Source organism: Acipenser ruthenus, chromosome 25 (assembly GCF_902713425.1).
Source record: "Acipenser ruthenus chromosome 25, fAciRut3.2 maternal haplotype, whole genome shotgun sequence".
Lineage (NCBI taxonomy): Eukaryota > Metazoa > Chordata > Actinopteri > Acipenseriformes > Acipenseridae > Acipenser > Acipenser ruthenus.
In genome coordinates, this window is record NC_081213.1 from 5,840,054 (window position 1) to 5,857,332 (window position 17,279).

A 17,279-nucleotide genomic window follows, 5' to 3' on the forward strand; every position below is an offset into this window, starting at 1 on the left:
TGTTCTTTATGTCATCTGCAACAGTACAGCTCCTCTGTATTGCTTTGGGGTCCTATTGGATTATTTATCCAAGCGACAGATCTTGTTTAAATGACGAGTTGGAAGTTAAGCAGAGATAGGCTTCGGACACAGAGGGAAGGAGACGCTTCTTCACACAGAGTGGTGAGGGCATGGAATGGGCTACCTCGTAATGCTGTTGATGTAGAAACACTTTGGATCCTTTTAAGACCCAACTTGAAGTTTGGAGATCAATCAGGTACTAGGAACCGGACAAGCTTAGATCGACTGGATGTACATTTTCTTAATGTTCATTTTAATAATACAATTCTAAAATTCATTAACTGTTTTTTGCAGACTTCTTTATTTTTTAAGTATTGGTATTATAAACATGCATATATTTATTTAATTAAAATAGACTCCCAAGTAAAGGTAAACAGCATGGTGATGGGTAATGTTTAGTTCACTGCTGATGTCACGAAACTGTACACACCTCTTTTCTTTTTAACCAGTCCTTCCTGGACCTAAAGTTTAATAATACTGTTTCCTTTCAAACCACTGGAGGCAAACGGAACATGTTGTCTTAGCCGAACCTAATTTCAGAAGAGAATTTCTGTGCTGTCTGAATTATCTATGCATCCTCCTTGAGCATCTTTTCTAGAGCCCCGTTCTGAGGGACAGAGCATCATGGGATTTTGCCTGTCCAGCTGTCATGTCAGAATTTTTTTATTTTTTTAACCATATCAGTGGCACGGGTCTGACTGCCCCATTAAGGATGGGGTTGGTCTGCTTGATAAACTGGGTTGGCTCCATCAAGGAAAATCCACCCAACCCCCTGCAGTTCATGCTAAATAACTTCATTCTTTTGAAGTAAACCCCTAATGTATTGTGATAGAAATGGAAAGAATCCCTTCCAATAGGCAGCCCCTTACTGCACTTTGTAACTGATAAACAGTAAGTGATTAACACTTTAATATATTGGAAGGAACACACTTTTTATTTTTATTTTTTTTTAATTCATGCCAGATGAATAAACAGCAACATGCCAGTTCACATGTAAACCCTTCATCATGCAGTGAGTCTGGCTGGCCACTGTGTGTCTCCACTGTTACAGCTGCCCTTCTGTATCTGAATCACCTGCATATACAAACCACTCTATAAAGATTTTTGCTCATCACTTGAGACAATATCAAACTTGCTAGAACTACAACACACATGCATACAGATAGGAACAGTACCCGACATGCTTAATGGGAGGGGCACCCAGACACACTTTCATTTCTTTAGTTCTGGAATGGGCTACCCTTGCTGATCAGGTCTTTGGCCCAGTTAACCCTCCATCTGGGTCCTAAAGTGGTCAGCCTGTGAAACCTGGTGTAGAATTACCCTCAGGGCTGGAGTTGCCCAATGCCTGCTTTAGGTATTGTGTATTTTACTCTCCGCACAGAAGCACTGAATAACAGCAGGAACTGCTGCTGGCAAGGCATACTGCCTTCCTGTTCTTCTCTTAACTGATCCTTGCTTTAAACAGATCACATGTCAGCCGCAAACCTTTGCAGCAAACAATCTGAGTCAGAGTGAATAGAAGCAGGGTTTCTGGTTTAGACCTTAATGCAGAGGCCTCCGATTGCCACTGGATTGTATCTAGGTAAGGGACCGTCCGTAAAGGGCATGCTCAGAGGACGTACATTATTCAAGAGACCTGTAATGCTTCATACCTGTACCATGTTGCTCTTTAACATCAGTTACTCATTTTGAATGCATCTGAGTTTATATATACAGGAAGGGGAATCCCACAGTAAGCCTGTCAAATCTTCTGCCTAAACTTTCTTGGTTTTGAGGTGACTTTTCCTAAAGCATTGGATCGTCTTCTATACCAAAAGTAAGAATTATATTTGTTTTGGGGGCTTTTTTTGGATGAAGAGCTCGAATACTATGGGTTAGAAAGATTTCAGGTTTTATGAGCAGAACAAAGACCAAAGGCCTGCAATCCTTCTTATTCTGATAAAAAGGTAACTAGGTGCAGTTTGTTAATTCACAGGTTAGGCCACGTTGACAGTGAATCGCACTCTGTTGTACTATACTGTTTGATATTTCACTATCTGTTTATATGCAAGACTATGGAGGTAGCACTGCTCCTGACTTCTTTAATGAGACCAGTGTCCTCTTTAAGAGAGGGTGTGGGGGTAGGCAGGCTGCTGCTGCTTCTCTCTGCTGTGTGGTGTGCTTTGTCTTTTCTCTTTCCAATACCCATGCTCTGTGTCTGTGTGTGTGTGTTGGTGCGTACTTGCACAGGTGGCGAGACCAGCTCTCCCGTCCTCAGACACACAGGTTGGTGGCCCAGAGGTAAAGTTGCACTGATTTGCGCTGATATGGCAGAACTGCAAGAATATCATTTTAAAATATTTTTGAAAAGCAAAGCTATTGCTATAGCCCGCACAGGCTGCCCTTGAGCGCCGAGTCGCATTCTGCTGACGGCATCGCTGTTTGGATTCCTCTCGCCCCCTTTTCCCACGGCTGGCTCTGCTACGGCTTTTTACACGCTTGATGCAAACGCATGGCTGGAAAAAAAACAAGCTGCATGACTCTATAACCATTCCTGTCTATTTTAGAAAATGAAACTGAGGAATAACTGACCCCCTCTCTTCTTCTTTATGTTGTTTTTTTCTTCCATCCTCCCTCCCTTTCCCTCTTCATACATGTGTTTTTTTTTTTAAGTCCTATTCTGCTGCTCAGAGTCCAGTCTCCTGTCGACCGTTTTCTCCTCCTTCCCCCACAGGGGTTTGCAAGGAAGTTGCCCCCAGACAACTGAGTGAACCCAATCACTTCAACCGACTCAATCACCTCCGCACACAATTTTTTCTCTCATAGGTGCAGAATGTGTTGTATCTGTTAACACAGCCCATAGAAAGCCTGGCGTTTCTTACCTTAAAGAAATCTGTAGCAAAGAGCCCGCTATCTTGTCAGGGTAAAGCCTGAAGTCCTCTTAAACCAGTGGTTATTGCCCAAGGCACAGTTTCTTTTAATTAGATGCAATGCCTGCAAACAGTGCCTGGAGCAGAGCAGCAGGTTTTTATAACAGCCACAGCAGAGAATCTGAGCTTGCATCAGCAGCAAACTGTAAAAGGGTTTTGCTGCACACTTTGTTCCTGTACTGGCTTTAATACAAAACGTTGTCCTTTTGTGGTGTTTGAGATATGGGAAGAATGTACTTTACAGTATGTGGCACAGACTGCGTCGAGGTCACAAGCCCACACAGCAAGCAGTATGGACTTAATGTAAATATACGGATATGATCATTTTAAAATGAGTAATGCATTGACAAACCTCAAAGGGTTAAAATAAACTGTTTTGAACCAAGCTTAAACCAACTAAGCATTGTAGGTTAAACTCTGTTTCAATACGCAGTTTGATTTATTTTACCAGGCTACGACACCTATAGATCTGCTTCTGGCAAGATTGCAGCACAAAGATGGCTCCCAGTACTGGAGTTGAATTACATGCACGGTTTTAATCAAGCCTAACTTAGAGTTTTTTGGGGTTCTCTGGTGCTAGACCAAAAACTTTGCTACTTTGGGGCACCCTCTATTTATTTATTAGCTGAGTTTAGTGCCACAGTTTGCCTGTCATCTGTTTGACCTGTTTTAATTTGAAAGTGGAGTAAAAGTTTACACGATATCAGTAAGTGCATTTTGACCAGTAAGTTGAGAAGAATCCCTGAAAACTCAAAGCAATCACCACTGAGCTCTGTTTGGCTTGGTTGATCCGCTGTGTGTATTAAACCAAATGTACTCCAGTGAGTACCAGAGTTGAGGACAAGAAGCATTCTTCACTGCACAACCCAATCTCAAATTACATGATTTCATCCAAGAATTAGAATTGGGGATGGCTAAAGGTCTCTACATTCCTTTGCCTCTTGGTCCTTCAAAGTCCCCTATCTTCAACTTTATTAGACTTTCAAACAGTCTCTCAAGGGAGGGCATCAATTATTCCCCTTAAGATTGCTGCTTGATTTTGTGGAGTCAGACTTTGGACAGCCCCTCTCCCAAATAATGAACCCTGCTGAACCTGGGAGAATAAGGCATGCTTGGTTTTGAGTCCCACTTTGAGTGGGGTTAATTGTTTCATACAGCTCCAGCCTTCAGATACGACCTAGCAGCACAACTTGCAACTGTGGTTGTGGCTGTGCTGTTTCTGTGAAACCCAGAGCTCCCGTCGTTTTTGCATTTTTGTTTTTCTTTGCACACCCTCCTCCTCTCTCTCCTCTTTGTATCAGTCACACTGGCATTTCACATCTCCCATTTGTTCATCTCTTTCTGTCTCTCTTGGTCTTCTGTCACATTAAGCAGACAAAGGGACGTCCTCTGTTAGTACAGGAAGAAGAGCCGGTAAGAGAGAACGGGAATCCTCCACTCGGGGCAGAGAAGGAGGAGGAGCCGTCCCAAAAGGTTTCCATTGTGATCCCAGAGGATGCCAAGCGATCCAAACCCTGCCAGCTCTATTCTGTGAACCTGCAGCTCCCTGGTGCCCCTTTTCTAATGTCCTTGCTCATAGTCCTGGCACTAACCTTCTGGTGGCTGATCTTTATATGAAGGGGAGAACAGTTCTCGCAAACCTTAACTCTTCATCAGCCATTCATACCTCTTATGATTCTTGGAAACTTGACTGAAGGCTGTGAGCAAGCTTGGGAGAGCGTGTGCACACTGTCCAACTCTGTTTTCTGATTCTTCTGTTCTTCATCCGATTCTCTGGCATGGGAACGGACTGTTCCTCCTCTTCTATTCTCTCTGTACCCTCTGTCCCAACCTGCAAAAGACTAATCCTCAGACTTTAACTTGTAAATCTTTTAAGTGACTGGGGAAAAAAAAAAACATCATTGCAGATGTAAATGGACTTCTTCTGCTTGGACTAATCTGTACGTGTTTCTACTGTTTTTTTGTTTTCTATGTAGGCGTGCTTGGAGTAGGAATTCCTTTTGAAGTGTAATAACATTGTTGGCAGTGCAGTTTAGCGGTTCAGAGCTGTAGGCTGGTGATACTGGTTTTGACTGACTGTCGCTCCTCTCAGTGCAAGACATTCCCCCTGTTATTGTAAAGCAGTTTATCAGGCTCCCACATGGACCACAAGGCAAATTCTCAGTTAAACAACAGTGTGGAAAAGGGTATAGCCCTATCAGTATCATCTTGCTAAAACGAAGGGGTGGTAAGATTTGCATACAAGGACTGGGTAATCTTGTGTTTACAGGATGAAATTCCTTTGAGACCATATGTGATGTAGGAGTGCTTGGCTGCGTAACAGTTCCTTTGTGGGTTTATGTGTTCTTGAAGCTATTCACCCTGTCGTACCCTCATTGAACGCCAACCTGTAATTGGGTCTAGGAAACAACTCAAACCGCTCTCGTAGTATAGGATAGAAAACTCCATGCATGGTAAGCTTTCTGTTTTATTCTGTCCAGCTCCGATAATGAGAGAGACAAAATTATTTTTTTCTCATCACTCGGCCAATTGTATGTATTGTAAGAATATAACCCTTGTAAAAAAGAACTGATTTCTTGTCGTAGTTGGCGAGGGAACTTCTCTGTGGCCGGGAACCTATTGCAGGATCATCCTTCTGAAAATAGATGGGTGTAAATAATTGTTTATAGGTACTAGAACCTGAGATTGCGTAACCTCAGTGTGTCAAAACGATTCCCAAGCTGCATTGACACTGCAATTTCGTAACACTAAGCAAAGGCGTTTAGGTGAAACAGCTTTATTAGATTAGATAGTACCTCGTGCATTCTAGAGGCTGTGTGTGTGTGTTCCTTTTGATTAGGTCAAACATCAGTCAGTGAATATGGAGTTTTATTTCTAGTATAATCTTCAGATGCATTAAAACAGGTTATGTTATTTCTAAGCAGCTGGTGTAACTAGGTTTGCAGAGAATATATCCATTCATTATTTTGTGAAGCTGTGCATACACATAATCGTATTATACGGTAGTGCTGTACCAGATGAACTTCTGTACTTGTGTAACTCTCTGTTTAGTAGTATTCATATATAATAAATATGTGCTTCTATTAAAACTGTCCACTAAAGATGGAATGACCAGCACAGTCTTTATGGGGAGTAGGTGCTAATAGGAGGAGGTCCTTCAACTGGTCTGAAGGAGTGAGTCTACTGTAGTGGTCATGACTTTCCGGTGATCGGACATCCTAGGCTGGTACACCTTGGACAGAAACAGTTTTGTTACTTATTTGACAATAAAGCTGCTGTAACAAAGCTGTACAGTATTTTATATCTGCAAGCAATTTGGTTTTGTCCTTGTGTACTTGTTGGCATGTAATACTTGTAAGTACTGTATAAATATATATGTATACACTGATTTGCACTTTATCCAAAGGAGAAGAAAATCTTAAATTAAACCGTTGCTAAAGTGTACCCTGAATTTTCTGTTGCATTGTTACAGCAAGGCTCGAACTAGAGACCTAAGAATTACTAACACCTTCTGGTAGATTGGATTTGCAAAAACAATCGCTTATTTTGATTTCCTTTTTTTTGTATTATTTTGAGTTATTTTGGGTGCTTAATGCTATTGTGTTTTTTTACTTGCATTTATAACTTTCTAGATATTTTATTGCATATCGTTTTGCTTTTTATTATTTTTGAAGAGGTTCGGGTAACTAACTTTCCATTTGTTTCAGTTTGCTTTGCCTTGGTTATTTTATAAGGGTGTTTTAAATTGTTTTTGGCTTAAGGGTAAAGAAGAAAAAACAATCGGATTAATACAAAGAAATGTTCGAGCCTTGCCTCCTGTTTACTGAACAGTGTGCCCTTAACCCTGCCATTGTATATTTTGATATTTTAACTGGTTGCCTTGTAAATATGACACAAGTACTAATAAACCCTTAATCTGAGTAACAGCGGGGTGTTGGTACATTTATTGGTACAAGATGCTGACTATCTTTAAAAGAAAAAACAGAGTCAAATTTATATTTCAGCATCATAGTAAAATGCAGATCTAAACAATTGAGATGCATATTATATACTGTATTTATGAATATACTTCTGGTGTAGCAACCAGGGTAATACTCTTTTATCTCAGCTAGTATAGAATGTTACAGAATGTTATGGCTTCTAATCCTGAGATCCTCTGAGTAAGGTTGGAGTAGTTCTCCCCTTACATTGGTGGTAGCAATGGGATACCAAAACTGACTGGTCACATGTATAAGAGACTCTAATTTCACAGGGTAGAACTACATTATTTATTCCTGCAATTGTGACTTCACTTAGCAAACTATTCCATACCTTTTATAAGTGCATCCTACTTTCTGGTCTGAACTGACCACGGGAGGAGGAGATCTTGAGCTTATTGGTGCACACATAGTATTATTCAGGGGGTCTATATTTTATCTTTTCAAATGAACGTGTTAGATGGCAACGCTGGTCGGAAGGTTGCAAAGACAGGACACGTCTGACTGTATCCTGAACAAGGAGGTATCACCAGCCACCACAACCAGTTAAACCAGTGAGCTGTAGAATCCAGGTTCCAAAATGAGCCAGCCTTGATGTGTTTCAGACCACCTTTACCATCACACACTTCTGAAATGTGTGCTCATGAAATAGTGTGGGACTGTGGGACTGGTTTAGCCAGGCACCCTTGCAGCTTGCCAAATGTAAAAAAATAAACAAATAAATAAAGTCTGTATTTGTGGTCCACCGTAGGACGGGGGCAGCATGATACGCCACATTCGGGTACTTTTTTGTTAACCTTTTTGCTTTGGCATTATTATTTTTAATTTTTTTTTCTGTAGCATGTGAGTGAAAGTACTAAGAAAGAGGAGGTGGAGTGTGGGGAGGAAACGGCTCTTGAGGAAAATCGGGGGGTTGCAACTCCAGCAGGCTCCTCTTCCTCAGAGACCAGTGAGGAGGAGGAGGAGGAACACGAGGCTGGCTCCTTTCTCCACAGCAAGGAAGAGCTGTGCTGGCAAGCTGGTCCGGAAGCCAGCCTGGAAGCACAGGCACCTCAAGCCTCAGCAGTGCTTGAGGCCGTACCTCCAGACTGCTCTGTCGCGGAGGAGAAGCCTGTAGATGACCGAGCGGAGAGCAGGCAGGCAGAAAAGGAGCCGCCTTTAGAGGTTACAGGAGATTATTCTACCTCCTCCCTAGAGTGCCAGAGAACCCCTTACCTCATTCGCTGTTTCCAGGTAGTGCTTAGACAAGCTGGCCAATCGCTCCCTTCCTTCTCTCCTGTCTATAATCTAGAAGGTGGAGGGAAGATCAACTCAGGACACTGCAGCAGCAGGACCCCAGTCTTTGGTGCCAGGAGTTGGAATTTGTTTTTAATCGGTGGTCTCCCTCTTTAGTCTTGATGCTTTCAAACAAGATCTTCCCATCAAAAGATTGCGTTTGAATCCATAGATTGTAAGAGGTTAGCTTGTTCCTCTATTAAGCATTCCTTAGACTCTAATCGAGGCAACGTTGAAGACACCGAGGAAGACTTTGTCAAAGCATTTGTCATTGGATTTATTGTGTTTTTTTTATAGTTATGGATGATGGGATACATAGTTTATCTATAGTACAAAGATGAGCTGACCTCTTCCAGACTCTGAGCCCTCACTGGTTATCCTGCTGCAGTGTCATTGCGGAGAAAGGGAGTCTCTCGACTCTCGGTCAAGGTGGTGGCGGCGGGGGTCCTAATTGGCAATCCTGCACGGGTGCATTCTGGGAGGATGATTGGGTCTTGGTTTGATCTCGACTGCTATAAAAACAGACGCTTGTTTGTTTGGCCTGCACTAATCGTCTCGGGTGATTGTGGCTCTACTCTCCTCCTTGTGGATCATAATCAATTCTTGTGATTTTTTTTTTTTTTTTTATTGATTTGATGTGTTTTGTGAACCTACTCTGATCTGGTAACTGTGTAAGGAATAGGCCACTGATCTTGTACTAGCAGCTAATGCATCCAGGCATTGCACTGAGGGAGGGCATAGATTAGTACCTGATACTGATACCTGATTTTATTCAACAGGGGTGAAGTTAAGATCTCCTATAGCAGGAAAATGGCAAAAATAGCAAAGGGTTATGGGGATTTTAACCCCGTAAAAGTTTGTATTATTTCTGCCACTTATGGAAAAACAGAAATTTTATAAAATAAAATGGATAGGGATTTTTTTTACTACCCCCAAATAACTTAATTCACAGTTGATACTACAAGACATGTCAGCAGTGTATGAGTGATATCTTCAGATATTGGATATCTTTAAGGTGAGGAGCGACAACAAGCGGTACAATGGAGAAACTTGTACCAATTGTTTCAGATTCAGATGTCTGCAGTGGCTGTGGATTGTTGAAGTTCTATTCCTCCCCAGTTCAGCAGATCAGAATAGGGAGGCTCTCGTTTTGTGTTTGAGTTTCTTGTGTGAGACCCTGAATGGCAGTGCCCATGCCCTCTCTGTGTCCCTCCCTGCAGCCTCCCCTCGTGAAGACCCAGACTGTCACCATCTCCGACGTCGCCAACTTGGTCAAGAGCGAGATCTCCACCAAGGAGGTGCCCATCGTCCACACCGAAACCAAGACCATCACCTACGAATCGGCACAGGTAACCTGCAGCCCCCTGCTAGTGGAGTCACTGCCGTGAGGAGGGGGTTGAAATAAAAACAGCAGCTGGTTTGTTAGCATTCCAAAGCGATGCACAGTTCAACTGATTGCAACAAATAACCCTTACCATCACGTCGGCAGATAATTACACACATCCTGAAAGTTGCAGTTGTCATTGGAAGCTGTTGACTCTGTTTAAGAAAACAACATGTGCGCAAGCTTGGCCCTGGTTGATAGAGCTTTTAGAAAATAGACCCGTCATGGAAAAGCGTTTTACTCCAAATCGTCAATAAGGAAACCTCACCAATTACAGTTCTGGTAAGAAACATAAATAAAATGCTTGAGTTGTTTACTTCTGATTTTGGTGATGGTTTTGTATTTTAATTCTTTATTTTGAATGTTTACTATATACTTGACAGTTTTGAATAAAAAGCTTTGATAATCTAGCATAGTAATTGTTTTCAGACATTTACAGTTGTGTGCTTTATTGAAAGAGTTAGTACTAATTTCAGGGATGGAAATAAGACTCTTATTGCATAGCAGTTTCACCCAGTCCATGTTTTACTACGAGCTTGATTAGCCACTATTATTATTATTATTTGTTTATTTAGCAGACGCCTTTATCCAAGGCGACTTACAGAGACTAGGGTGTGTGAACTATGCATCAGCTGCAGAGTCACTTACAATTACGTCTCACCCGAAAGACGGAGCACAAGGAGGTTAAGTGACTTGCTCAGGGTCACACAATGAGTCAGTGGCTGTTTACAAGCTCTTTTCTTTAACCACTGGACCACAGCCTCCTAGCCTCGGTGTATAGGTAACAAGCTCAGGTGTCTTATTAAACTCATAGTAAAATCAGGAATGGATTAAACTGCTATGCATTGGGAGTCTGTATTTCCATCCCTGAAGTTTTATGAAATCTACATATAAGAAGACTAAGTCTATAAGAATAGTAGAAATCACTGAAGTGATCAGGGGCCGGTCCGTGCTGGTTTGGACTAGCAGGAGTCTACTGTGCTGTGGTGTGATATTCTCATTGTGCTTCACTTGTGCAGCATTGCTGATCCCTGTGCTGGGTGTGTGTGTGTTGCAGGCAGAAGCCAGCGGTGTAGATAACGATGTGGGAGTCCTCCTGAGTGCGCAGACCATCACTTCTGAAACTGTGAGCACCACCACCACCACCCAGATCACCAAGGTCAGCACTGGGGGGGTGACCACACTGTCAGGCCTGTCATGGGCATGTGATGGACCTGGTGGACCTAACTTTGCATGAGGAAAATGGTCATTAAAGATGAGGGGGGAGCATGCATTCGTACCAGCTGCAGTGCACATCATATTGATCCACCAGTTGGTGGACAGCTAGTAACAGTGTAGTTCCTTTTGATCTTGTCTCCCCATACAGTACAATACATCATGCAAAGATTCATCAGGATTCGTTGTGTTTCATTTTGGTAAACGTGGGGCATGTACAGCTGTGGCCAAAAGCTGTGGATCACTGGAGACATTTAATAAAAAAAACATAATTTAGATATTTTTATTTAACATCATGTAATCAAAGAAACTACAAAATGATATCGCAAAACTGTACCCGAAGCCGTGACAGTGTTTTATGTTGGATTTCAAAATGTCACATTTTTCAATTTGTCAGTTTTTCGTGAAGTATATGGGAAAACTACATAACGGTATGTAATTTGCTATGTTAACGTAACATTATTCAGCAGGTTTCATTCAACTGTATGAAGCAAAATGAGTTTTGGCCTGAGCTGTAGTCTGACTGGCACCATATCTGAGTGAAAGAGCAGCAGTGTGTTGCTGTGATGAGCACTGGGTGTGGGAGGCACTGGCACACCAAGGAATCCCTGCATTGCACACAACACTCCTAGCATAAGAAATGTGGCACTGTATTGTATTTTTTGGCAGCAATACCGCTTTACAGACTGGTTTAGTCACCTCTCAAAGTGCAAGTATAGTACTGTACGTGAATAGGGGAACATCTCTAGGAAATCTGCTGCTGCAGAACATGGTGTGGTTAGGGGCACTGTTCCACTGATCCAGAGCCCCCACACTGCCCAGCATGGTGTCAGTGTAGGGTGACTGATCCAGAGCCCCCACACTGCCCAGCATGGTGTCGGTGTAGAGTGACTGATCCAGAGCCCCCACACTGCCCAGCATGGTGTCGGTGTAGAGTGACTGATCCAGAGCCCCCACACTGCCCAGCATGGTGTCAGTGTAGAGTGACTGATCCAGAGCCCCCACACTGCCCAGCATGGTGTCAGTGTAGAGTGACTGATCCAGAGCCCCCACACTGCCCAGCATGGTGTCAGTGTAGAGTGACTGATCCAGAGCCCCCACACTGCCCAGCATGGTGTCAGTGTAGGGTGACTGATCCAGAGCCCCCACACTGCCCAGCATGGTGTCAGTGTAGAGTGACTGATCCAGAGCCCCCACACTGCCCAGCATGGTATCAGTGTAGAGTGACTGATCCAGAGCCCCCCCACTGCCCAGCATGGTGTCAGTGTAGTGACTGATCCAGAGCCCCCACACTGCCCAGCATGGTGTCAGTGTAGAGTGACTGATCCAGAGCCCCCACACTGCCCAGCATGGTGTCAATTTAGGGTGACTGATCCAGAGCCCCCACACTGCCCAGCATGGTTTGTTTATTTCTTAAATCCACTAGGGGGCAGTGTTGCAAGGGGAGGCAGGTTAAGGGTTACACCGGTGGACCAGCTCCACTTGGAGGTTTGACTTGTTTGTGAGATGTGTTGAGGCCCCACCAGGATGTGATCACTAAAACAGAAGATTGTATACAAAGTGGTGGTAAAACTACATTTCCTGCAATCATACCAAGCGGTCTCCCTTTATGTTTCCAGACGGTGAAGGGAGGGATCTCGGAGACACGGATTGAGAAGAGGATTGTCATCACTGGGGATGCAGACATTGACCATGACCAGGTGAGGCAGCATTCCAGTCTTTCTAAGGAAGGGGCCAGCCCTCATCAGCTGTGATGACTTCACTGGGGAGAGGAGGGGGATAGGATTGCCAGAATTGGGCTCAATATAATTTACTATGAAGTTGTGATGTAGCTCTACATTCAGTTCTTGATTGTTGGTGGGTGTCACGTGGGCTCTGGTGCTCAGCAGCATTCCTAGGGTTTATTGATCTCAACTCCGGTTCACTGCGTAGCACGACGCTCTTCTGGTGGTCAGAAAGGTGAAGTAAGAAGCAGCCTTTGCTCCCCCAGTGTTACAGTGTGTGTCTGGCTCCCTGCAGGCTCTCGCCCAGGCAATTAAAGAGGCGAAGGAGCAGCACCCGGACATGTCCGTCACCAAGGTGGTGGTGCACCAGGAGACAGAAGTCGCTGAGGAGTAGAGCCAGCCGGCCGGTCGGCCAGGCCTGAGGGTGAGTGCTGGGGCTGGGGAGAGGCTGGTAGCCTAGAGCTGCACAAACTGCTTACTCTCACCAAGCAGGTGAAGACACCCAGGTTGAAACTATTGAAGAAACCACTTGAATTTGTGCTGCTCTCCTCAGAGGCTAAGAAAAGATGATGATTTGTGGAGTACAGAGTTAAATAATTTCATACGTGTTACAATTTATATTCAGGATACAGTACAGTACAGAAGGACCCTTCCAGTGTCTTGTAAAGAAAAATGATTAAACACTCCACGGTAAGATAATAATGCTAAAATGTGATAATTAGACAAACGTTTGTGTCGAAAACAGTATTCCGTTGTGGTTTCAGACAGCTGAAACTCATACATAAACGTCTGGCCAAAACAAATACATCCCAAATTGGCAGCAGGTGTAGCTGCTAAAGGTTTAAAAACCTATGCAATTCGTTCTTGAGTTCGGGATTTCACAGCGCTGCTTATGAAATTGAAAACACACAAATCTATATGTGTATTTATCACAGAATGTTTGTGTCTTTTTTTAAAATTTATATTGACCATTTGATATTGTGTGATATTTAAACAATTAATAGAACCATGTAACTCTGATCATATTTCTATTTATTTTCCTTCTTGTGCAGGGAGGGAAACAGAAGAACGCCAAGAACATGTGCAAGTAGACTCCCCTCCTTTATTTCCTCGCTCTTGAACCTGAATCAAACCAGCAAGTCTTAACGAACCTGAACTGGGACCAGAGAGGTGGAGAGAGCTCTCCTGGATTTCAAGCCGCCTCTTTTTAAACTATTTGTGATGTCTGAAGAGCTCCCTTTGTTTTACAAAGATGTGGAGTCTAGATTTGCGGACGGACTACACATCAGGAATGGAGGGTGTGAGCTGCGTTTCGTACAGGGAGTGTCGCTTCAAAACATACTCATCTCAAGCAAATTAAAAACCCAGCAATGACTCTCCTACAAACTTCTGTTAAAATCTTCCTACCCCCCCACACCAGGGAGGACTGTTTCTACTGAGCATGCTCAGGATTACATCACAACAGGGGGAGGGGTTGGTTTTCATTATTAGCTTATAGCTGTAGTTGATTGGTTTAGCTAAACTGGAAGTTTGTAGGGTGTAGGGATTTACCGCTGATAGACCGCTCTGCAGATCTGAAGGAAAATGTTTTGCATTGAAAACGGATCATTCTGGCACATTCCCCTTTTTAAAGTAGGAAAATCTTTCTGTAGCTTTTAGTGTTTGTTACACAGGTCCCTAAGAGAGCCACACAGTCCTGGGGTTCTGTTTTTTTGCCTCTAATTAGAATTTTTAGTGAGCTGCTTTGCTCCTAGCCAATCACGGGAGACCAGGAGTGTTTTTTAATTGAAATCTTTATACAGCTTTTTTTAATTACATGAACCGAACTCATTTTGATCTGATTGTGAAGTTACTAGATGTTGGTTTTTTTTTTTTTTTTTTAAGATTATTAAGCATCACTTTTAGTAGGTGTGAGGGAACCGGATAGGAATCGGCTTCTACTGCTGTTTCTTGTGTGTGCGTGTGCATTTTAGAAAATAAAGCTTTTTAATATATAGTCTTGAGTTTTCTATAAGGTATAAAGGAATTGCAGAGTGTGGCGTTGCAATGCTGCTGTAGCTTCAAGAGTTTTTATACTGTGAATTTCAGGGCTCTCCTGCTTCTCTTGTCTCTGATTGTGTAATAAAGGAAAAGTACATCACGCTAGACTGGAAGAGTAGACTGTACTGGCTATCAGAGCAAAGGGGCTCTTTGAGACAATAGGCATTAAATAGGTATGACAACATATCCTGGGCAGTAAAGAGTTAAGGAAAGAAAATATTTCTAATTTGTATTTTCAGTGTTTCTTCTTGAAAAACATAAGCAATCATCATCCCTAAGCTTTTACTTTCCAGTCTACCAGTGTATACTCTTCCTTTTTAAATTAAGAAGCATTCCTGTAGATGGGATATTTTAAATGTTTACACTGTTTTAATCAGTATGCTTTCTATAGTGTTCTCTACAAAGTGTGTTTTCTTTTTTCTTTTACCGAGGCTTGTTGAACTGTTTCTTAAAACCTGCACATTGGGAGTGGAGGAGAACTTGGTACACCACTGTGATCTGAAGAGTCCGTACGATCAGAATGGATTTGAATGGCCCCAGCAAATACAATACAATACTATACTATACTATACTATACAATTAAACCAGACACACTTAATCGTGAAATCTATATGAGCTGAAGATTCATTGTAGAATATTCTTGGAAACCAGCATATTTGAATACAATACACTGCAGTACTGGGGATCTGTGAGCCAGCAAATGTAATCCAGTTTACTGACTAGCTTACCCATTATGAATCATTCATACATTCCATACAGGTGTGCTGTTCTCTTCCACCCCTACCCCACCCCCAACCCCCCTACAGTGAATGTAATCTGAAACAGCTTCTAACAAAAAGCTTAAATACAGCTTTTATCCAAACTGCACACATGGAAACCTGTTTGGATGTTAAATGCTATAAAACGTTTACCAGTGGCTAGCAGTTCCACTGGAAGCCAGCAGGTGGCACTATTTGACCAGGTGTCTGTTCCTTCTGTAATCTCACCAAGTCAGACGAATTGAGGATGATTCGGAACTGCTAGTGGTTTTATTGTCTTTTTGTCTCTCTCAATTCCAGTGGTGATGTTGGTGCACCTTGGCAGAAACAGTTCTAAAAACATAAAGCTATTTTTGAACTTTTGAGGAAGCCCATTTTCTCCAAGATTGGCTCCGATGTGATTATTGATTAGTGGTGGGGTTGGATCATTTAAATGTCTTCTTGTTATTAAGTCTGTGGTCCAGCGTCCTTGATGAGTTTTGAAGAGCGAGAGCAGCAGTAACAATCTGGCTAGAGTCCTGAATCCTAGCTTGGGTCGCCCTGAATCCTAGCTTGGGTCGCCCTGAATCCTAGTTTGGGTCGCCCTGAATCCTAGCTTGCGTCGCCCTGAATCCTAGCTCGCGTCGCCCTGAATCCTAGCTCGTGTCGTATCTGGCTCAGGGACATTTCAACAGCGTGACTCAGCTCATCGCATCGCTGGAAAATGTGAGTCACAACTCGATTTGCATGAGCTGAAATGTGTGTGACAGTTTGCTTTCTAAAGAAACGTATGTAAGCCAGTGACTGTTTTAATTTATTCTGTAGTTTTAGCACTTGTAGAACTGTGAGAGTTGCAGTTAAGCAATACACAAACCTAGTTATGCTTTGCTGTTTTGAAATCCAGGCTGCCGTTTTTCATTGAAGTGGAGTTCATAGCTGTTGCAATTCTGGTTTGTGGAACAATGACCTGTCGATTTGTGGGGCAGTCTGTTAGGGGCTTTGCATCATCAGGATCTAAAGTTGCAAGATGCAGCCGATTTTGAACCCAGGTTGAAATGTTACAGGCTTTAACCATTTCAACAGCTGACAAGGCCGCACGCAGCATCTCTTTCTCTAAGACTGTTTCTCATCAGTGGGGCAGATTGGTTACAAACCACACCTGCAGCATCACAGCTATCCAAGACTTGTCGGCCAAACTTTTTTTTTTTTTTTTTAATGTGCTAATTTAAGTTTTATAAATTTAAACAAAACCGATTTGTAAAATGAGCTAGCTAGGTCTATGGTCAAAGCAACTATTGCTTGCCTCTGTCTAATCTCGACCCTCACATTAATCAGTTCACTAGATGTACGCTTCTCACCGCAGGATCTACCCAAACAGTGAAGGATCTTTTATTTTGTAAAGCTTTTTAAATACCGATGGCTTGTATAGAATTCGGTGGATACTTTTTTCTGTAGATCTGTTATGTGATATATATTACACACACACACACAAGACAAACAAATATAGGAACATTTTGATGCCAGATTCTTTGCATGTCTTTTATAGGACCTTTCAAACTGTAGCGGGGGAAAAAATGAGAACTCGATTTCTTTAGTGTCTTTTGATCTTTTTAGTACACTCAATAAGAAACAAGTTTAATAGTTGTTAAATAGGCACTAGACGTGTTGAGACTTTGCTACATGTGTTTTTTTTTTGTTGATGCATGTTTTTGCTCCAGTATTAAAATGTATTCTCGATTCTTTGATATAGTTCGTATGTGCTTTTGTTCTGCCTCCTATGTTTATATACTTGTTTTATAAGTATTACTATTGGCTTAAAGCCAGGCTTATGGTAATTGGTCAATGAAGTTAACTTTTAACTGGGTAAACTAAAAAGGAAGTTCATTTTCAGGGCAACCCTTGCAATTAAAAAAAAAAGCCTTTTGGACTTGCTTGGTTTTAGCAGTGTTAGAATT

General features: G+C 42.4%; 1 protein-coding gene across 7 annotated transcripts in view; it reads left to right on the forward strand.

The window, feature by feature from the left end:
* Positions 1-17,069, forward strand: part of LOC117414110 (protein 4.1-like) — a 61,661-nt gene extending 44,592 nt beyond the window's left edge. For all 7 annotated transcript variants that reach the window (XM_059000317.1, XM_059000316.1, XM_059000315.1 and 4 more), the window contains 6 exons: positions 7,790-8,182; positions 9,445-9,573; positions 10,666-10,767; positions 12,443-12,523; positions 12,843-12,971; positions 13,600-17,069. In XM_059000317.1, the coding sequence (XP_058856300.1) occupies positions 7,790-8,182; positions 9,445-9,573; positions 10,666-10,767; positions 12,443-12,523; positions 12,843-12,941 (804 nt within the window). In that variant the 3' untranslated portion in view covers positions 12,942-12,971; positions 13,600-17,069. The remainder of the gene's footprint in view (positions 1-7,789; positions 8,183-9,444; positions 9,574-10,665; positions 10,768-12,442; positions 12,524-12,842; positions 12,972-13,599) is intronic.
* Positions 17,070-17,279: the final 210 nt, after the last annotated feature.